Genomic DNA, 22,984 nt, shown 5'->3' on the forward strand with positions numbered 1-22,984 from the left:
AGCAGCGTTTTGCTGTTTGCTAAGCGTTTGTCCCTGTAGACCATATAAAGGAGCTCATAGGTGACGTCTGCCTCCCTGTGCGCACTGTGCACAACGTCAAAGCAGAGATCCTGGAGATACACGTAGATACAGTATGCCTGGTTATATCAGCATCAGTTGTCTGCACATTAAAATGAATTAACGAAACCCTTTAAAGAAAGCCTTAAATGACTAAATGTTGTTTTGTGTTCATTATGCCTTTAGCCATTTTCACCTATACTTCATGTTAGTGATGAAGTTTAAGGTATACTTAACATTTTAAAAGCATGAATGATTCACAGCAGCGTATCCGGTCCAATGCAGAGCAAAAGCAGTGCTACCCTCCCGTATGTGGTGAGTGGGCACTGTTGAACCAGCTCAGACAGTCTCAGCGTTTACTAGCGGGTAAACTAATTCACCCTATTGGATACTATATATCTATATATAACTATTGTTATCGTTTTTTTCTTTCATTGTTGTTAACTTCTCCTACATCGTTTGTCCAATTTCGACAAAGAAAGTTCCCAAGATTTATGCTCGTACTTTTATAATTTTTAACTTTTTGACTCATTAAATTTTTTATTTCCCATTAATTTCTATTTGAAATTTCAGCTGTTTCAAATTTCAAGCCCTTCATCCCCCAAACATTCTTCAACTGATTTTGACCCTTCAACCTTTAGCATCTTCAGCTACTACCTTCAACCCATTTCCACCTTTTTCACCCATTTTCAGCCTTATTGCTAATGTTCAGCTATTGCTAGTTTAATGCTAGGTTTGCACAATGCTTGGAAATGGTATTGCTAAGTTAAGGCTAATGCCAGGCTGATGCTAATGCTTGGTTAGTGTTAGTGCTATTGCTAGGTGAATGCTAATGCTATTATAGGCGAACGTTAATGCTATGTTGGTGCTGATGCTAGACTAATGCTATTGTTAGGTTAATGCTAAGCTAATGCCAAAAATAATGCTAATGCAGTGCGTCGCGGGCCAGCACCTGCATCCTCACTTGCGTTTTCTTCAGGAAATGCAAATATTCTAGTTAATTTAATAATATGTTTTGATCTGTTCTCAATGTGTGTCTGATTATGGTTATGTGACAGTTGAGGCTTGTTTAATACTTTATTTTCAGCCCCAGTTTGATTTTGCTGTGCTGAATCACTAACCCACACACAGATTATTGCACACAAGGTCAGACCTAACGTGAGATCTGATCTTAGCATACGCTCACTTCAAAAGTGATGAATACTTAATTTTGCTTGAATATGGTCAAATGCATGTATGCACAGATCTGAATGTACCAACGGTTGATAAATGAGGGCATCTGTGTGTGAGCGCAGAGGTGAACATGTGTGTCACTCAGCAGCTCTGAATGGTTCCCTGTCACTTGTTGGCTTCCTTTCACTTTGCCGTCTCCTCTGTGCTCTCTAGACTGGATCAGATGTTCAGTGATGCCTTCAACAAGGACCACCAGCTCATCAGAGCAGACCCAAAGCACAGCCTCTACCTGGCCTGTGCCCTCATGGTCCGGGGCAACGTGCAGGTGTCTGACCTTCGTAGGAACATAGAGAGGTCAGACTGCTGCCTCCTTCTTCAGCAGAACACTAACCTTTAACCCCTCCTGCACTGTATAACACCCCCTTTCCAGCCTTAGCCCCAGAGAAACATGACTGGGCCATTCATCCCTCATCTCTCTCCTCACAGACCTTGTTTTTGTCAGATGGAACTAACACGTATGTGTGAGAACATGTTTGAGGCAGAGAGAAGGCGAACATTTAGTATCAAGCACCGAAAGCTCCTGAAAACATGTTTAATGTGCAACAGGTTTCAGTTTGTCACAGCTTTATCAAGCAAACTCCTTCCTATTACAACTTCATAACAGCCATGGTTAAACCTTTTTTTGAGTACAGTATTATTTATTCAATAGGAAATCAAATCTGTTTCACTAATACTTCTAACTAATATTCCCACCAAGAATCCTTGAGATTTGTAGTTTAGAACTATTCATACTAGAAATAGGGTTCTGTATGAAACATGAGCAGCTCATTTTATGAAAGTCCTTCACATCTTTGTTATAAAGGTAATTTAACATAGAGCAGCAGCCGGGGGCCACAAAAATGTTATCGTCTGATCCCAGGGCCACATTATCAACTTGCATGTGAGTTTTTTGAATAATAACTAATCTGATCATTAATACAGGTAATTTTGTGGTTTGAGTCATTATTTGTGGGTATATTTACTGTATTTATGTATATACCCACACATATATGTATCTATTTTTTTTTTCCTGTTTTGTATATTTCTTTCTGCTGTTTATTGTACTTCTGTTGTAGTTTTTTTATGTTTATGTTGTTCTGTGTATTTTTGTTGTCTTCTTCGTCTTCTTCCTACATCTCAGTTCTCTCCCTGTCTCTTTGTAAATGTGCTCATTCAGGGGATGGGTGTGTTTGATAATAATTTTTAAAAATTGTTTGAGGAGTACTGTAGTTGTGGGTGGAAGCCTTGTTGTGACTCATTTTCAGTTGAGTGATGTTTATTAGTTTTTTAGTACATCTGTTGGTCAGGGTTTTTGCAATTTATATTTAATTTAATGGACTCTAGTTTGAAAAACCTTTCTGCCTTCTTTCTCTTTTATTGGCTCCTCATTACCACAACCATGAGACTGCTTATTGGCAGCATCAAGGTTTTTGGAATTTCACATCTTCCACGTACTATCATGTCAAATATTTAAGTTCATTTCAACTCACGGCTGCTGTAGCCAGAGCATTTACAGATACACTTTTATACACTGAATTAGTGATGGAAACATCAAACATGACATATATTGGACAAGACCCACATGACATGTTATTTACCTACCATCCAAATATCTACTTACTGTATATACTGAATAAGTCCTTATTTTGATGCTGATGAAAACCATTGTACTCCTCTAAATGTGTGCTGTGTTATCTGGTACTAAGATAGTAGAAGGTGATGTGGGTTTTCTTTCTTTCAGTCCAATTGAAGTGAAATCCAGATATTTTTAATCAACTTTTTGTGCTCTTGCTCTTAGGTTGAGGCCGACTCTTCCCTTTGTCTCGTGGAACCAGGAAGGGTGGAAGACAGGCCTGTGCTCTGTGCCACCTGTGGGTCACTCCCACTCCCTGTTAGCACTGGCTAATAACACATGTGTGAAGCCCACCTTCATAGAACTGAGGGAGCGCTTCAACAAGCTCTACAGAAAAAAGGTCAGTTTCCTTTCTCTCTCTCTGCTGTTTCACTTACTTTTTTTTAACCTCTAGATGCATTGGAGGGAATGACTTCTGTTAAAGCCCGATACGTAACAATGACCAGAAATGTAACAAGTATGTATTTTTTTTTAAATGCAATAAAACCCAAAATGTTACAACTGGTCAATTATATAACAAGATACTGATGTGAAAACATTTTGCCTTTTTTATACATATTAAAAAAAAGGTTCTCCAAAAGGCTTTCATAATAATAATAATAATAATAATATATACAGCTTATATAATAATAATAAATATATATGTATGTACACATTTATACATACACATTTGTGTATGATAGTTCTCTTGAATACACCCTTTAATTCATAAATCATTGACTCACTCTGATGTAATAAAATTATTACACTATTAGGGGAAAAATGTTTTTTTGCCCTGTAATGTAAAAACGAAGTGTTTTTGTTTTAGGCTCAGAATCTTGTTACATTATTGACCTGTTTTTTAATCAGTGATTTACAACTGGCCTCCAACATCACTGTTTGCAGTTATGTCACATTCTGAAGGAGTTCATGATTTTTAGGAAGTGACACTTTGCAATTTTTAAAATATATGCTCTTTTCATCCTCGCCTGACTTCCTGAAAATCCTTTTAAGTGATTATTTGTGCCTAAACCTAGTTAATGCCTACATTTCTTTTTTCTTTTCTAATTTACCGGAACATAATAATTCAGTATATCTTGCAGCAACCCTGAAAAAGGAGCAAGCAGGCTAGATAATGAATGGATGGATCGATATCTGGCAGGAGAGCCCTGTTCAGTACTTATTCATTAACCTGATATTAAAAAAGCCCCAAATTAGAAAGTCTGAGTGAAACCTCTTGACAGTCATCAATACATTGTTATAAAAGTAGGTTTTAATCATTCAGACCAATTTAAAGTTTAATCTCATAAATGTTGATAGATTTTTGTGTGGGGAGGATTGCACAAGTTTCATCTTTGTTCACTTAAATCACAGCAACCCTATCAGTCCTTTTGAATTAAATAGAATGGAAATGTTGCATAGTAATTTAAAAAGGCAGTATTATGAAAAGTTCACTTTATAATGGTTTTGCTACAGTGATATACATTCATTTGGCCTCATTCAGAGGGCCAAAGTTGAAAAAGTCTGTTTCCTCCCTCCCTTGATATTCCACATTTTGCAAAAAGTCAGATCCAAACAGGTGAGTTGGATTTTTCTCGCGTTGTGATGTCATAACGTGGAAACTCCTCCTCCTGACAATCGTGGCTCCCCCTACCCTATAAGAATGTGAGAAAGTGAACTCCTCCCTCTCAAATTACCTCACAGGTAAAACAGACATAACAACAGCAGCTTGATATCACAGTTAATATCTTTACGTTCAGCATATAGATAATCCAGTATTCCACTTTTAGTCACCATTATACCATCTTTTATTGCCTTCACGGGTTGATCCGACGTGTTTGTGACCCAATGCGATGCAGCGGTTGGACAAAACAATGGACTATTGTCTTAAATGGGCTAGTTCTGTGCGGATGAAAAGAAAGTGACATAGCAACTCATGTGTGTTTGAAACAGCTGACTCAGCTGATAGTTGAGAGATTACTTCCCTGCGGCGAGGCGTGAGCGGTCACAATCGGTTCAATTTTGAATAGTCATTATACCACCTCGTATCACTTTTATGGGATGATGTGACGTGCTTGTGACCCAATGCAACGCAGCGGTTGGACAAAACAATGGACTATTGTCTTAAATGGACTATTCCTGTGGTCTGTAGAGGTGAGGAAGAGAAGGAAGGCTCGTAATGATTTATTTCTGCTGCTGTGATAAACACATGCTGGAGCAGCGTAAGCAGCCTGTGTGTTTATGCCTACTCATTAATATGCATGAAGTCCCAAAAAACAGCCTGTTTTTAGGAGCGCTCTGAAAGTGACTTTTCAGATGCTAAAACTCTGGAAAACAGGCAAGTTTGGGAAAATAAACCTCAAATACTATGTTGTTGGGGTTCTTAGAACAAATGGCGATAGATGAAAAATTGCATAATACTGGACCTTTAACTCAACTGACGTTTGCATTTACCTTTGAATTTAAACTATGTTTTTAAAGGCTCACTTGCATCATTACCTGCACGTTGAGGGAATGGAGCAGAGCTTGTTCTCAGAGGCCGTGGCCTCCCTCAGCTCACTCATCGATGAGTACCAGCTCCTGGATGCCAGTAAAGGTCGACTCACGCCTGATGCCGCCAGGCTCAGCATCGCCACATGAAGGTCCGTCCATTCATCTATTATTGTGAAAAACTCATCGTTTGTGTTGACTTTTATAAATTATTAATTTAGCTTTATTTATTTCATAAGAAAGCAAATGTTTGTCTGAACAATAAACAGAAACATTATTGTAAGCGTCTAACTTTGAGTTTTTTTTAATGCCTTTAAGGCGTCCTATAACGAGATCATGCCAATCAGCCACACAAGCCTTTTAATACGTTGATATCACACATTGCTGCCTGTCTGAGGACGATGAGCGCCAGGATTGGGGTCATCTATTATTGTAAATGCGTAATTGATAATTATAATGTAACTGTAATTTTGAAAAATTTGTTGCTGTTGTAATCATAATTAAATTGTAATTTAGTTTCGATAATTGATTTTTTAATTGTAATTGCCATGAAAATTCTGTAAAAATTGTCACTGATAATTTAACACAAAACTGGGGAACCATGTTACAGTTCTATATACAGTTCTACACATATGTAGTTAACAATTATTAAAATATGTTTCATATCAAGATTTCCAACATTTTACCAATTAAAAAAAATTGAAATTGAGGGCTATACTGACACAAAAAAGGCTCAGACGCCCACACCAAAAATATTAAAACCTATATTTTTATTAATTATAAAACTTAACAAGGTAACCAATAGATAGGAAATAAATTAGATGATAGATATTTGTTTTTAGTCTATTTTACAGATGATTTAGGAGCCATTATCATAAGAGATACTAACAGAAAGCTAACACAAGAGGAAGGTTAACTTTTATTAGGTTATTTATTTCAGGCTCAGTAATTGTGATTAATTGTAATTAAACTTTAGTAATTGAGAACGTAATTGTAATCGACTTTCTGAGGATCAAAAATAACTGGAATTGAATTGTAATTGGGGAAAAAAATGCTGGTCACTGTGATCTTAGTTATTTGTAATTGAACATGAGTAATTGAAAACTTAATTGTAATTGAAATATTTAATGGACCCCAACCCTGATGAGCGCTAACAGTTCCTGTCATCAGGCTTCATTTTACTCCTCTTTTTGTGTCCGTGGACGTGTTGAGGGTTGATCACAGTAAGCGTAGTTCTGCAAACATGTCGTTTGGGTCGTTGCACTTCTGCTGACACACACAGGAGGTGATCCACTGCATCTTCCATTGTGTGTTGAAGCCCCCTTTGCAAGTGAAGCTGACTTTGATCATGCGGGACTTGTTGGGAACACAGCAGCGCTTATCTGTGCACATGCCACAGTACGTAGGCTTAAACTTCTTAGTGCTGGTGCAGCCAGACAAGCTCAGCTTCTCTGCTTTCTTTGCTTGGAACTTGGGTCGACACTTCTTTCCCTTCGGGATCTACAAAAGAAATGAGGGGACAATCTATTTGCAGTGCCACAAAAACTTCTATTACAGCGGAGCCACAAAAATGTGATTGTCTGATTCCTTTTTTTGTATATTTTTCTTTCATTTTGTGTTTTTGTTTTCACTTTGTACATATTTCTCATCTTGTGTATTTTGTGTGCTTTTGGAGTAATTTTTTTAGTTTTTTCTGTTGCTTTTTATTGTTATTGTCCTGTTGTGCATTTTTCTGTATATTCAAAGTATTCTTCTGTCATTTTGTACATTTATTTTGGGGGTCACACAAAATCAGACCAAGGGTCGCATGTGGCTCCCGAGTGTCTGTTATACGTCATATTTATGTGTCTGTGTCATTGCTTTAAGCAGAATCAAGTAACTTTCCTGAGTTCTCACCTTGACATTTCTCAGAATACTCTTGTCACACGGTCGCAACAGGCACAGTCGGCGGTCTTTCCTCATCTCACACTTGCTGTTGTCGTTATTGATACGTACGGAGATGCCCAGGCCACAGGTCTTAGAGCAGGGGCTCCACGGCGTGATCTGAACCAAACAGTTCTTCTTCCAGGCTATAGGAGGATCCCTGTAAGCTTTCAGTGCACTGTGTCAACAACATCCCGCAACAAGCAGAACACACAGCAAACTAGACCTGGCAGATGGTCAGTTTTTGTGGGTGTGGAACTTAATTTAAAAATATGAATCTAATTAATTAGGAACTTTGTAATTAATGAATCTTAATAAATCTGAATTAATCGCATAACAATATTTGACATGAGAGGCAACGTTTTTCAGTTTAAATGGATTCTGGTATATAACTGGATCAATTAAAACAACAAGCATCAGTGAGTGCTAACATAATGTGCAATATGAATAAAGAATATTATGATTGCGTTGTTTACAAAGCACAAACTAAAATTTACGTAAGCTACATTCATGGTTTTATGGATTTTTTGTAAACTTTCTAAAACAAATTTGTTTTGTATTAAAATAAAAAAGCACTTAGTACATAATTGTTCATTTATCACTCAATGACTTATAGTGTGGATTGGCAACATGGCGTGCTCGCAACATGTTGCAGCTAGCGCTGTCTTATGTCCAACTGTCCGTGCTAGACGCAACATGTGGTAGTTGGGACTGCAAAGCTCCTCTCATTGGTAAACTCTTTCTTGGACAATTTGCACACAACTGGGTTTTTGTTTTCCATCCAGTGTTATGATAAACTAAAATAAACCCCTAACAAGCAGTTTCCCATCTTGTTTTATAGTCTGGCCAACCATATTATAGGTATAACGGGAACTAGTGAAATAAGAAAGGTTCCTCGCTGTTTGGAGTGCAAAAAAAACCAAACAGCATTATTTTTTTTAGTGCGTTGTTTTTCTGTAATGAATGAATCGCAATTAAAGTCCCAGCCCTAGTTTTTATGTGTGGGAAATGTTTGGTTGTTTGCATTCTATAAATGATAAAAAATAATTAAAAGTGGGAGTGGGACAATTATTTCTTGCTTAGCAATAAAGTCTGGACAGAAGCTTGAGTTTCTATAGAGACCAAAAGCATTTGTGGTTAGCTCAGCCACCTCAGCAACCTCTCTCTGCTAAAAATTCTAACTTGTTATGAAAAAGTGAAGAGCTCTTCTGTTTGCTTCCTACTTAGAGCGAAAGTTATTCATCTGCCGGTTTCTCGAAAAACCCATTTGAACCACAGTAATTTCCACCTCACACTACCGCCCCTCCTTTCAACCAATCTCTTCTCACACCAAACAGAGTAGCCTTTCTTCCACCAGTTACTCTAAAAACACACACCTGACATGTATGTTGTGTCCTGCTGGTTCTTGTTGGAGCTGCGGAGCCCAGCTGGCATGTTGCCCATGAGGGAGGCAGGGCCTAGGAGACCTGCAGGCTTCTGGATGAAAGAGGGGGTGCAGCCAATGGCTCCTGCAATGCATGTGCACTTGTAGAGAGGGCTGGACTGGAAGGCCTCCCCATTCTCATAGTGTTTCCCATTCAGGTCGCAGCCCACTGCCATCATGTCTGCAGGGAGAAGGAAGGTTTTCAGGACCTGATGTAATCGTGCTCATGAGGTTACTGCTGCAGGTAAAAAAGTTTTTCAGAGAGCTAGAACCTCTCCCAGCTGCCGATATATATACATAATATTAGTTTAAAAAGGTTGATACATTACAAATATTTGTGAAATGAAAGAAAAAATAACAATTGGAGAAATGTGTATATTACAAAATATGACCACGTTTGTTTTTTTTATTTTCCTGGAATGTTTGTTTCTAGCATATTTGCCAGACAAGTAAGTTAGCCCAGGCTAATGCAGGGTAAGCTAGAATAGCTCTGAATGACTAACATATCCTAAGCCACATCCAGGCAATGATCAGCACTGTTTTGGAAGGTACCAAGCTTTGATCAACAAGTACGTCAGGAGATGGCTTGAAATTCCCCCAAGTTTCACATCAGTTGGGTTACATAAAGGGATGGGAATTGGTTCCCAATGTTTCAATTCCTTGGAATAAGGATGATAGGTGAGTGGTTTGCAAAGTTGGCAAACAATTATTTTATCAATTCCAGTGCGCGCCCCACACGGTGTGTAGCTTCAGCAAGTTATGCAACTTGTGTGGCGATGTTATTCACCAGCGCAGCCAGCAGAAAACATGGCGCCAAAGCGGCACAAACGCCCGAAAGTTTGGTTACATTTCACGAGAAAGGATGACGACAGGGCAACCCGCAACACTACCAAAATACTATCAGTGTGCAGAAACATTTGCACACTTTTTGATCTGTTACGGAGTGAATCTGAACCCAGCAGCAGCGGCTCTACTGTTGATACTGCAGTTGTAATCATCTAACACTGCCTATCATGTTAGCGCCATTTGCCTCATTGTGAAACCTATTGCTAACTAATAACGTTAAATAAATGTGTTCTCATGTATTTTATTTAGCTGACCATGATGAGGAACAGAGTCTTACTAGCTCAGAGGCTGCAGTACTCACTCCAGTTCACGGCACCTGTCTCTAGCTTCTCCTTTCACTGAGGCAGAGAAGAGTAAAATGACACAGGCTAGGAGTGATATCGCCAAGCTGTGAGTCACTGACTTATTACGCATTTCCATTGGCTCTACACGGCTCCGCACTCGTCGCTTTCCCAGTGGAAATGCGCAAAAAGAGAGTAGAGCCAATACTGCTAGTGGAAAAACGTCATAAGTTTGTTTGCTAACTGACCCATTTGTTCTAATTTTTTCAAAATAAGAATCAATAAAAAACCGAATTGTTGAGCAGAATCAAAAATGGAATTGGAGTTCGTAACATTTTTTATCAATTCCCATCCCTAGTTATTTATCATATCTGGGCAACTACAGCTACCTATTTTAAGAATTCAAGGTGGTAAAGTGCAGGGTCGCCATGACCGTTAGGAAGTCACGAGGCAAAGCCAACCCAAAGGAGAGGAGAAACGAGGTACAGGCAGAAGTAAGGAACTTAACGGAAACTGCAGCCTTATATTCAAACACCACAGTAATAACAGGACCACGGGACACTTCCTTACAACATATATACAGGTGGCACTACCCACCATTCTACAGAGAGTTAGAATCTGTAAATGCCAGCCCATGGGCAAGTTGCCACCTGTCATTTATCAAGGAGGTAGCAAACCCAGCAGGGCCCAATAAAAGCAGAGCAAGCCTACTGCATTCAACTCAAGCGTGGTAGCGGAGGGGAGATGCAGACGAATGAAAAAAGGATCAGCTCCGTATAGAGCGTAATGCGCCATGTGACCAGGGGTGTGATACGTGATGGAGCTTCAATGATTTCAGACACGCCCCGTTTAATAGAATTCTACTCAGAAACTTATCAGCACTACAAAAGGGCAACAAATGTGAAAAGACAGGCTATTAATGTAGCTTCCGTGCACGGAAACTTTTCGAGGTCAAGAGTCAATAATAAACGGCAACAATTCTGGAAACTTCCAAGATAAAAGCATTAACTAAAAAGTACTTAAATTTACTTTACCTCACCTGAACGTTTGAGATGCTTTTGCTCTAATTTAATTATATCTAATGTCACATGCAGTAGTAGAATGCAATGTCAGGATTTCTTTTTTACTATGACAAAAAAGATTGTGCTAGTAAACAATTATAACATGCATTACACTTACATGCACACACTCCAACCTCGTACTTGGGCTGGTCTGCAGAGAAGTCGCAGTACATGCCCTTGTGGGGGTCACACACATCTCTCTCGTTGCATGCCTCCCTGATCTGTCGGGCGCACGTCTTGCAGCAGCCACAGCCGTCCAGGACAGAGCTGACGCCTGGAGCACAGTAAGGCCTTTGAGGACATTTGCATGGCCACTGGCAGAATTGCCTTCGCTCAGCTGCTGCTCGCCTGGCCTGAGGGACTGGCAGCCGTGCATTGTTCTGAGCTCCGCTGATGCTCTGTGTAGATAAAAGGAAGCATTTTATGGCATGTCTGCTTAACATCAAAAGCTGTTGATATCACAGATCCAGCCCTGAACAGGATCAAATCAGTTTGTTTCTTCCTCCAATTCACTCATATCCTATCAAAGCTTTTACTGGTGACTTCATGTGTTCCACAGAGCTCAGTAATTCACCCTACAGTGCTACACTGTTCATCCAAGCATTGCTTCTTTGCAAAATGTTCCAGAACCAAAACATTGGTATAAGATGTCCAGTGCTACTTCTCGAGTACGCTTTCCAGTCTTTCTCACATCATGGTTTTATATATAAAGGTGTATAAACATAAAAGGCACCTGTCCTGTAGTGATTTTTAATTGTAAGCTCCATCAAAGATCATGTATAGCACTAGAGCAAGAATAACTTAACCAGAAAAGGAAAAATCCCGACAAATATTGAAAACCAATAAATCTGTTTACTACTCCATCAGTCCATTCACGAAACAATTTATTTATGTATTATATACTCAAATGGCATGGTCTCAAAATCAAGGTTTTAGAAGGGTTCATAATCACAGAACCACTTAAAGCATCTTAATTACATGCATCAGAATGATGCACCTTTCCTGTTCTGTCAGACATTTGTTTGTAAATCGCACACCTGCGTAGCCATGAGGGAGGTGGTGTCGCAAAATACCTGTAAAATAAAACAATCACACTCATTACTGAGACACTTTAAAATTACATAGAGTCAGAGTTGATTATAAACAGTTTTAAAAAACAGATTTAAAAAACTGACATTAGCTTGAAAAAGTGAGGGACCACTAGGGAAAGGACCACAAGTGGTCTGTGGACCACTCTTAGAGAAAGGCTGGACTAAAGGTTTAGTCAGGTAACTTTCTTTAAAACTCCTTGTTAAGCAGCCAGGATGAGGAAAACTGGCTCGTCCGTGAGAGACAGTGAGCGCCATTCACGTTGAAGTCTTGGACGTTGGACGGAATCTGTGATCCAACATTTTTTTATTACCGTCAGTGTCATTTTGCCAATTAATTGATAGGACCTCTGATTCTTCATTCAGTTTTATTCTTGCTGCATATAACCTCACATTTACTTGTATTTTCTCCCTGTAACGGACATTTTTCTATCAGTGTGAGCCCTAAAATACCCGCAAAGTGAAGAATTCAACCAAACTGCAAATCCTTTTTCGAGCAGAGGATATCAGACACCGTAAAAATAATCTTAAACCATATACAGCTTTTTCTGTTCACTTTCACACCAACCCTTGTGCTGTTGAGGTTTTTTTCCCTCATGCTATTACAGCATGCATCATTCTCATTATTACCTTAACATTTACCACAGGTAATGTTAAAGAGCACTATATAGTAGTGCCTTCTTACAAATGTAGTTAAATCTAGATGCAAAGGGCTTGAAAAGAAACACACCATCTTGTTTTCTTAATTTTAAGCTCAAGACACTTTGCTCACCTCAGGTCTTGTCTTGTTACCCAATAAGGACAATCCCATTTGTTATAGAGTATGGTAGTTACTTCCACTAACATGAACATGAATCAAGTCTTTGTGCTGCTTTCTTAAGCTAAGTAATGATGAGTGTTGGTTTGTGTGTTTGAATCTTGTATGGTGCCTCCTGAGCTTGAGTTCCTTCAGTCACTCTCCAGGGGTCACTATAGGTTATTTGAAAAATCTAAAGCCTGTCTGCCAGGTTGACTGAATGAGCTCATTTTATGGTGTGAAAGTGGCTACAGATACAAAAAGGCTACCATTTGCCCTGCATGCCATTAATTACATAGTAAAATTGTTTAAAATAACACCTTATTCAAAAGTGCATAAAACTATACTGATCAAAAAGTATAATTATTTAGTTATTAAAACAGATCAAGCCATTAATGTGTGTGTGTCGTTCTGTATCTTTGAGACCTTGTCTTTGAGAGACCTTGTCCACGACCAAGTGGGAGAACAGATAAAAAGAAATGATGCGCTTACCTTTTGAGCTAGGATGAGAAGCAGGATATGGCAGAGAATCTTTAGCATCTTTTGAGTGTGTGCCTTTGTGTGTGGAGAAAGCACACTGAAGGATGGGAGAGAGCAAAGGTAGGGAGCTGGCTGAAGCTTGTGGAGGCATGGGGTGGGTGGAGTGAAGAAAGTGGAAGAAGGGGACAAAGCACCCCTCTGTGTCCTGTTCAAACACACCCATCCACATCTCACTGATCCTGAAGGGAAATATTTGTCTTCATAACTGCCCATATGGCACGCTCCAGGGCATTCAAGTCCTGCCCACATGTTTATTCTTACACTGTTAGGCCATTATGTGACTGCAACCAAGTTAGATTTGTATATCAAGTCAACAGTGAAAAAAGGAGGTTTTAAGAAACATCATGGTCTTCACTTAGTTTAAATGTGGTGCTCAAGCCGCGAGCTTCCAGGTAATGTGGACTGAAAACATTCCAGTATTATTCACACTAAGTAAAGTGGTCTCTCTCACAGCTAGGTCTCCTCCTCCAGCCACGTAAAGCAAAGCCCGCTCAGAGATTCGAAACGCCTTCAACAAACATGGGCCTACAGTCCTTCTACATTCACGACTCTTACCATCAGTAACCAACAGACACAGTAGATGTGCCCTCTGTTCCTTTTTAAAGAGAAATTTCAACTGTTACATTACAAAGAGACATTTACTATAAAGTGTTTGAAGTCTTTGGCTGAAGGGCCAAATGCTGTGTTTTATAGAAGGACAGCAACATTTTTTATTCTTTTGATGTGAAGTGATTTTTAAATACAATATTTTAGTATGTTGGTTTAGCACATCTGCCTGACAGCATGAAGGTCCTGGGTTCAAGCCCTGGGGTGGACACTTGGGTCCTTTCTGTGTGGACTTTGCATGTTCTCCCCGTGCTGTGTGGGTTTCCTCCAGGGACTCCGGCTTTCTTCCACTATCCAGAAACATGACTGTACGGTTGATTGGAGTCTCTAAATTGCCCGTAGGAGTGAATGTGATTGTCAGTGGTTTTCTCTGTGTGTGTTGCCCTGCAATGGACTGGCGCCCTGTCCAGGGTGTAGTGCCGCATAGCGCCCTGTGTGAGCCGGAGATAGGCACCGACAGGAACAAGCGCATCTGAAAATGGATGGATGGATGTATATTATACATTGTGACCAAATCCTTTTGCTGTAATTCCAATTTTATGACGCGATATCGGCTCTACTCGGCGTGGCTGTACTCTCTTTTTGTGCGTTTCCACTAGGTAAAAGTACCTCCTCCGTGGTACTGGGTGCTGCTTATTTTAGTACCATCTTCGTTGAGGTTCCAAACAAAGCAGCCCTGATCTGAAAATGTGTTGTAGGCACAAAGCAGACACTGATTGGGCTTCAATGGCAATGCTCCGATAAAACAATATCGGATACGAAAAGCGAGGAGTGCGGAGCTGTGTAGTGCCGATACTGCCAATAGAAACACGCCATTAGAAGGAAATATTTTGATAACAATTGGAAAAGTGTAGAATACCATATGGTTGATTTGGTTGTGCTACCCATAGTACGGTACAAATAGATTCTTGATTGTTTTGTTTTGTTTAACTTTGGTGTGTAATTGTTAATGTTGACATTTCCTTCATGGCTTCAGGGGAACAAATCTCATTCATGTCTTGAGATTTGTTTTGCTGATGCTATGTCCTGCTTAAAGGCAAAACACATTACTAATGATATTAGGGTGTTTATCAAGCGCAGTCATACAAAGTGGGGGTAGTATGGCATTTGTTCTCTTATTGTTCCACAAAACAACAGGGGACAGCAATGACAATACTATTTTAGGAATAAAACCCAAAGCATGTTGTGTGGAATGTTCATTTTAACCCTGTGTAAGGTTAAGTGTTTCCACTCATACTATGCTTCTTCAACCTTGGAGTTAGGTTATTTGGGTTTATATTGGTAAAGCAGCATTTATTTAGCATTTTAGAATTTTTTATAATCTAATGTCTTGACACAATATGTCTTATTGTATCATTTAAAGGGACCATTTTAAAATTTCATCAATTCCGTTTCAGTTTACACAATTCCATTTCATTTCCATTTCTTTGTCTTTCCCTATTTAGACTAGTTTACTGGCTATTCAACTTTCCAAAATGTAACCAAACCAAATGGTTTATCAAATCAACTAGTTTTGTAAAATTTATATTTATATGCTTTAGGTGACTTCAGGTGCTGAAAAAAAAATTGTTTTACAAGAAAAATAACTTGAACATCGGTGATCATTAAAAAACAATTGCTGTTGTCATATATTATTTGTCTTTGCGAGTCTCTCTGAACGACAGAACAGTGTGTCTGTAGTTCTTATTGGTGTGATAGCCCTGTGAACTATTGGTGATCTGTCCCAGGTGAACCCTTCTGTCACATTGACAGCTTTGTGCTTGTTTTGTTCTGTCACCTGTTTTGATGGATAAATAGACTTTAAACGAGTGCTGTAATTGGTAAAGTTAGGGGAATAGGAATGCTGATTAAAAACAAAATATGCTTCCATGCTGTTCAATTCTTCATATTCTGACTGTTGCCAATGAAAAATATATCTTTTTTTAAATAAGCTATTTATAACAATAAAAATATTTAGGTTCATCATTGTCTATGAATAGAAGACTGCATCTCAATCAGAGCCTTCAAAAAAGGCTGCAGGAAGTAGCATGAAGTTTACCGTTTTGTGAACAAGTAATTACTGAATGCGTTCAGATTACCCTGAAAACAAATCATTCTTCTGTTCGAACTAAACACAACTCAATAAATGAGTTGAAAAGGTGCCAAAGAGTGGGCTACAGCTGTTAGTATCTTCTGTACTTCGGGAACACAAACTGATAATAAAACAAGATCCAAAACAGTATTTTAAACTATTTATTCAGGTGTGATTGTACCCATCTGCTCCATGCGATTTCAGCTCTCTCCAAAGACTTTAAGAACTTTGTTGAATTCTACGTCCATTACTAGTAAAGCAGCAGCACAGAAGGATGGAACTGAAGTCTTGTTTTATCCTGAGTTGGCTCTTTATGCTCTTGGCTGTGTTCAGTTCCCTGAAGTAAACACGCATTCTGAACTTAGTGCTTACTGCGTTCTTCTATTCCATCTGCTTCCTACTCCTACTATAGGGTAAATGTTAGTTTGTGTTGTCTGTAGATCTAGTTGCCCATCAGTATTTCAGATGGAAAAGGTCATCCATCCACCCTTCCTACAGCACCACAGGGTGCCACTCCTATCTTTCATCCCACACATCCACTGCACCCACTAGTACATATTCATCCTTTAATATCTTGCTGCCCCACCAACAGTTCACTAACCCTGTTAGCTGTATTGTCCCAATCCTCTGGTGCAGTGATGGGTAACTTTTATATCTAGGGCAAATGTTATAGTCCATTCCAAGGGCCACTTTATCAACAATCATGTCAGCAGACTGGTCTTGCGAGTGGTCCATCCCAGACCTGCAAGTCCAACCAGTCTGGCAGCACTCAATGGGGGCTGCAGAAGCCACCCCCAGGGCCAAGTCGCCGCCCCAGAGACTCCAGGCCAAGAAGCGGCACCCACACCCCGGGTGCCTTCACACCCCAGCAAATCCCAGACGCAGAGAACCCAATGCACCCCTTCCACCACCTCCTACAGGTTAGTTTTACCCTACTGATGATGTGTTGTTGTTACAATAGTAATCATGCAATTTTCAGAGGCAGTTCCCACCGCTGCCTAAGACAGCCCGCCATATCGATGTGGCATAAATTTTTTATCTTACCCCAAAGGTATCTGCGCATGCTTGATGGACATTTTTTCAGATTGGAGAAAGCCCACTGATGGTTACTGGGGTTAAGGTTGGGCACATGGTTGCGCATGCGCTGGATACATTAGTGGTAAGAAAGACTTAGGGTTAAAATTGTATGTGATACATGTTCATGGTGCACTGCAGGACACTGCCCAAAGGCGGGCATCCCCCAGTGCACGAGCAGGCACCAGAAGGCCCCCGCCAAAACCAGCCCACCCCACCCACAGAATCCAGCCCCCAAGGATGAGCCACCGTGCAAGGCCTTAGGTTGAGAGCCCACCCCAGCTGCCATCCAGCAGGAGAATACCGCTCCGGAGGGCACAAGGAGAGCGACCCATGCCCTGCCGGCCACCAGACAGCACGAGCGCCGGGGCAAGGCCCCACACGAGCACTGGACCGACATTACATTTGCAACGACTGACTGCATCAGTTGACAAATAGGATGTCATTGGGTAAATCGAAAGGATTACAGCAATCCCTAAATGTTCTTTCTCCCCTGTCATCTGTCAGATCTGCTCAGCAACATGGACAGAGAATGACAAATTCTTAGAAGAGAATGGGCAGGTCATTTTTCAAGAGAACTAATTGGACAGGAAGTGGTGCTTTTATACTCAATGATTTGTTATCCTGCTCTGGAGCAGGTTAGCTGTTCAGCATAACTTACCATGGTGATTTATCTTGGTAGGAAGTTAACCAGCATCGCGGTACAGAAAAGCCAAGGTTAATCTTGAAGTTACTTCAATAAAATCCTGCTTTGTAGTACAGGCCTCTGGTGTGATGAAGCAGGGAGACATCTAAAACATTCTGAATTGGAGAATCTCCAGGACTAACTTTACCCGTGACTGAATACAGTATGTGTTTATTGAACTTTTGAGGATTTGGTTTTTAGGTAATTGGTTTTTCAGTGACTGATCCTTATTAAATTTGACTCAGTAGTGTTGAGTTGGTTTCTCTATTATCCCATCGAGTTTAACCCGAATCGGATTCAGGATGCGCATTTCATCGCGATTTATCAAAAAAAAAAATCATACATTTCTACCTACTGTATAGCTATTAATGGGGATGTACATTTATTACAAGCCTTTAAAGTATAAATAATCATGGTACCATGATCAGGATCACTGATCCAGATAACTGCCAATGCCTGGCAAAGAGGATTTGTTTGGTGGTATTGAAAGGTGTGCAAACATCACTCCACGCGCTAATAAGGAGTATAAAGCCCAGGGAATCAGGACTGCGCCTTTTCAGCGCTTCAGAATGCTCCGTCACTCTATTTAGCGCGTTTCCCCCAATGAATATGTATAGTAGGCAGATCTCCCAAGGGGAGCAAAATATGGGAGGAGAAAAATGCTAATACATTTATGCAGGGGGAGAAATGCGCTTCATGAAATCTGGAACTGTTTGTGGTGATAGTTTTAGTACCAGAAAATAGTACAACTGAAAAGCAGGTGCAAACACACACGCAGAGATCATCGCTGCAGTAAATGTGGACAGAAAACACAGCGGAGATGGAAGTGTGTGTGTGTGTGAGATTAAAAATAAGGTGGACGTGCGTTCATCTCTCCTTCGCGGGTCACTGTCACACGCACGCACGTGACCCATCCGTCACTCACAGTCACATCCACCCACATTTCTCCACTGCGGGATGAATAAAGAATATCTATCTATCTATCTGCTGTAATTCATCTATTTTTTTTTATTTGTTTCCTCTACTAACACCTCCAATTCTGCTGCTTCAAATTTTTATTTTCGCTTCAGCGCACTCATGTTCACCAGAGGTGTAACTTACCATTAGGCAAGGCAGGCAGCTGTCTAGGGTCCCCTAAGCCACCAGGGGCACCCTGAGGGCCAACAAATTTGACACAAAGAGCCCAGAGAAATGACAAGTTGTAGTGACAATTTGCCATTGCAAATTCCCTGACTGGGCCCCCTCAGCTGAGCCAAACTTGCCCCTCCCCCACCTGTCTCTCAGTGAGTGAGGGGATGGCTTGTGCAGGCCGCATGCTGCTCATTTAGAAAAAACAAAAACAGATGATGAGGGTGGTGCGTGCGCCGCATCTAAAGACATGAAGAGAAGTTATCCATCAGGAAGTGAAAAACAAAAGGAAAAAAAGGAGTATCTAGTAAAGTAAAAGTTACTGTTTAAATGACCAAACAGCCGATCTAAGAGGTGCAGAATTATTGACATTTGTGTGAATGTGTGAAAAAATGTCATGTAGCCTACTTCCTACCTAAGCAACTATGTGTATGCACTGTGTAGACAGTAAGCGAGTAGTATCATGTCAGGCAAAAAAGTTATATATATTTGATTTTAACTTGGATAAGTTGGACTTGTTTTAACAGTGCCATAGAGGTGTAGATATGTTATAAAAGAATGATGTGTCTCATTATCTACTGTATGACTAAATTATATTTCTTTTTTCCCCCTTTTTTACTCAGGATCACTAAGAAGGTTTATTGTTGCAGCACCTTCAACTCCTGAAGATGCAATTGTAAGTAACTCACCTGAATGTTTTAACTAAGATGTCTTTTGACATTACGTTGTTCTGTTTCTATTTGTCTTTAGCTCAGTCTGCATCTACCTCCATTACTACAGCCCCCAGCACTGCTACCTCCAATACAACTGACAGAATCAGAATCAGAATCAACTTTAATGACCAAGAGTGTATGAATACATATGAGGAATTTGTCTTGGTGACCTGTGCTCTCTCAAATAGTGTAACATTAAATAATAACAATCAACTAGAATAAAGAAAAATAAATAAAAAAAGAAGTATAAACATAAATATAAATATATAAGTATAAGAGTAGTTAGACTAAGTACCCAAGTATCTCTACCTCCAGTCTAATTTCAAGAGAGCACAGGGTGAGAAGATCATTGGATAATGGAACACCTGATCACTGCTTTTGCACATGCCAAGTCTCGAAAACGCCATTGCTAGAGCCAATGTGGCGTTTGTAGTTGTTGAACATGGGAGCAAAATCCAGTGTTTCACTTTTTTGTCTTTATTACTTAACCTTTTTATTGCACATGTATCATGTTTAATTGTTGTTTTTTTCTCTCTAAAGTTGTGGACATGTGGAAATATTTGGTGCCAACTGCAGACCTTGAACTTGTGTACAATTTTAATACTTTTTATTTTATACTTTTGTAGGTTATTTTGACTGTTTTGTTTTAAAACTGGGTTTGTAATTGTAATTGCATTTTTATACTGCACATTTTCTCAGGTTTTGTTTGGTTTGTGTTTAGCCCTTTTGTTCTGAGTTTTTGTTGATTCTGTTTTCTAGTGTAACTCTTGTCTCTGTGTTCCAGGGATTCCTGCTTGTGGCTTCACCCCCAGTGACGTCTGTGTGCTTGGTTTGTGACTGATTAGCGCCCTCATGTTTCCACCCAGGTGTGGCCCATTCCAATCAGGCCGATCCTCCACTACTTAGCTGAGTGCTTGAACACTGAATGTTTTCTGGTTCATTGTGTATTGTCAATGTCTACTCTCCTCATGTACTGCTGCGTTTTGTTCCTTACTCCCTGTACCTCCTAGTGTTTTTTTTGGGTTTAAGTTAAGTTTGGGAATAAACATTGACTGGTTCCACAAGTGTTATGCCTGCATTCTGCCTCCATCTCTCTCTGCATTTGGGTCCACACCACCATCCACAAACGGTGACACATTTAATGTTTACGCCTTTTAAAAAGAAATTGATGTGCACTTTTGGATGTTGTGTACCAACTATGTATGGACACTGTGTGTGTGTGAACCTAAGCACATTGTTTATTTTGTCAATGTATTTATTACTTGTTTTTACTATTTGACATGTAAAGTTTACGTTGGTCATTGTGATGTATGAACATTGAAGCAGAAACCCAATGTTTATTTTGGGTTTCTGGTATCTTGTATGTTTTTTACATTTCATAATACTTTAAAACTTGTTTGAACTACTTGCACAAGTTAAGTTTTAAAATGCTGCTGTTTGCTTTAAAAAAAAAAAGTTTACATAATATATATCTATATTATTAATAATAGTAATAATAAAAGCTGCTCAAAAATATTATTATTATTTTTGTATGTTTTAGAGGTTTTTTTTTAATCTTTGTTGCCAAAAGCATAGCCACCGTCACAGAGCATATAACGGCCGACAGAATGCCCCCTATTGACATTCCTGCTTGAGGCCCCCTGGTACCCTTGCTATGCCACTGATGTTCATCCTCCATGTTCAACACAACACGTACAAAACGCTCATTCAAATAGGGGCGGTCTGCACCAGTTCTTCACATGCACTAATCATTGCTGCAGTCTTGGTGAATTCCAAGCAGCAGGTGAGGAAACTCAAGGATTTAAAGAAGGAACTGGATTACCACCCTTTATTTCAGATCTTAGTGAATCCACAGCTCAGAGTGCTCGTGTTTATTAATGATGTATTTATTTTTATATCTTTTGAATTCAAGACAATTTTTACTTATTTACCAACAGAACACAAATTCCCACAAATAGATAAGACCCCAGGCCTTTAATTGTAAATTAAGTGGATCTTTTTATTTTTAAATCATAAGCCCGTAGGTGGAGGATTTGATTGTTTTTCCATTGATAAAAAAAAATAACAAAAAAGCAACGCTGCGAATGTTGTACCCAAAAGTCAGTAAAGCTGGTACTTCTAACTGGAACTGTGATGAAACCTCTCCTCCTTAATGGATTTCTTTGGACTAGTTGAATTTGTCCATCCCCCCCACTGGCATCCAGTGTTAGATGAACAACTGCACACAGTGGAATGTGCCTTTGTTTGAGCCGAGCAGACAAAAATCCCACTGACTTAGAAGCTGAAAATCAAGGGAAAATTCCACTGATATGTTATACGAACAATTTTCCTATTTACAAACTAAACGTGAGAAATGGTAATTGTGTGCCACATTTTGTTGCTCTATCATGGTACCTGTTATTATTATTATTATTTTTACCATTTATTAGAAGTTTTATATTATAACATTTTCTACATATACTCCCCCCTTCTCAACACACAAAAATACACACAAACAAAGACTGTAAGAACCCTCGCTGGGTATTGGTCACAAAGGGTGTAGGTAAGGATCAGAAATCTGTAGTTTTCTGATCATGCAGAGGTGAATCCCAGGTGCTGTTGCATTTTAAGTAAGTAATATCACACTCAAGGTTGTGCTGTTGTGGTGAACTCTCAGCACTGGTGTGATTCGGCCGTAGATAGTCACACCAATGCTGATATTCAGCACAACAGCACGACCTCGAGTGTGATATTGCTTTTATCCAACAGTTTTACAAATGTATTTTATTAGTCAACAGTATTAATCAACAAGATATTGATTTGTTTATTTAATCATTTATTTTGGGTGACAAGGCTGCTGCCAAGCAACACATTAACATTTCTTAATTGAAAGTTGACTATAATGGTTACTAGAACATCTGTACTGCAGAGTGATGATGTCTGTAAAGAGTCCCAGTGCTGTATTGTTACTCTATATCAGCACTCATGGAATGTCTGTTGCAGAATTGGGGTCAATTATAATTGTAATTGTGCAACTGATATTAATTATAACGTAATTATAATCATAATTGTAATTTCACAAAATTCTGTTGCCATTGTAATCACAATTCATTTGTAATTGATTTAAGATATTTGACTTTGTAATTGTAATTACCATGGAAACTCAATAAAAACTGTCAATTACAATTTAATCAAACACAACACAGGTATGGTTTACACATTAGTTAACAAATATTAAAATATGTTTCATATTATGTTTTCCCACTTCCTGCCAGTGAATTTTCACACTTATACAGGTGGTAAGGGTTAGAAGAGTTGGGGGGTTAGGACTATTATTATATCCTAACTGTTAGGATATAATACTAGTTCATTTTTTAATAGGAACGATACAATTTTACA

At 39.3% G+C, this 22,984-nt stretch overlaps 2 protein-coding genes across 4 annotated transcripts in view; one reads left to right on the top strand and one right to left on the bottom strand.

Annotated features, from left to right (window-relative positions):
- The window catches only part of tube1 (tubulin, epsilon 1), a 31,122-nt gene extending 11,534 nt beyond the window's left edge, over positions 1 to 19,588 (top strand). Inside the window, exons 10-13 of one of the 2 annotated variants that reach the window (XM_028439565.1) lie at positions 1,444 to 1,584; positions 3,068 to 3,242; positions 5,363 to 5,523; positions 19,517 to 19,588. In XM_028439565.1, coding sequence (XP_028295366.1) covers positions 1,444 to 1,584; positions 3,068 to 3,242; positions 5,363 to 5,521 — 475 coding nt within the window. In that variant the 3' untranslated portion in view covers positions 5,522 to 5,523; positions 19,517 to 19,588. Of the gene's footprint in view, positions 1 to 1,443; positions 1,585 to 3,067; positions 3,243 to 5,362; positions 5,524 to 8,875; positions 8,902 to 19,516 lie in introns of those variants that run through there. The other variant, XM_028439566.1, reaches the window with a different exon arrangement.
- ccn6 (cellular communication network factor 6) lies at positions 6,292 to 13,372 on the bottom strand. Of its 2 annotated transcripts, none has more exons than XM_028439568.1 (5): positions 13,282 to 13,372; positions 11,024 to 11,303; positions 8,671 to 8,898; positions 7,268 to 7,440; positions 6,292 to 6,871 (listed from the first exon to the last, which is right to left on the bottom strand). In XM_028439568.1, exons 1-5 carry the CDS (start codon positions 13,327 to 13,329, stop codon positions 6,590 to 6,592), a joined length of 1,011 nt encoding a protein of 336 aa, XP_028295369.1. In that variant the 5' UTR covers positions 13,330 to 13,372; the 3' UTR covers positions 6,292 to 6,589. The 2 variants fall into 2 exon arrangements, with proteins under 2 accessions (XP_028295369.1, XP_028295368.1); XM_028439567.1 differs by having other exon boundaries at positions 7,268 to 7,461.
- Positions 19,589 to 22,984: the final 3,396 nt, after the last annotated feature.

The sequence above is a fragment of the Gouania willdenowi genome, chromosome 24, assembly GCF_900634775.1.
Source record: "Gouania willdenowi chromosome 24, fGouWil2.1, whole genome shotgun sequence".
NCBI classification, from domain to species: Eukaryota; Metazoa; Chordata; class Actinopteri; order Blenniiformes; family Gobiesocidae; genus Gouania; species Gouania willdenowi.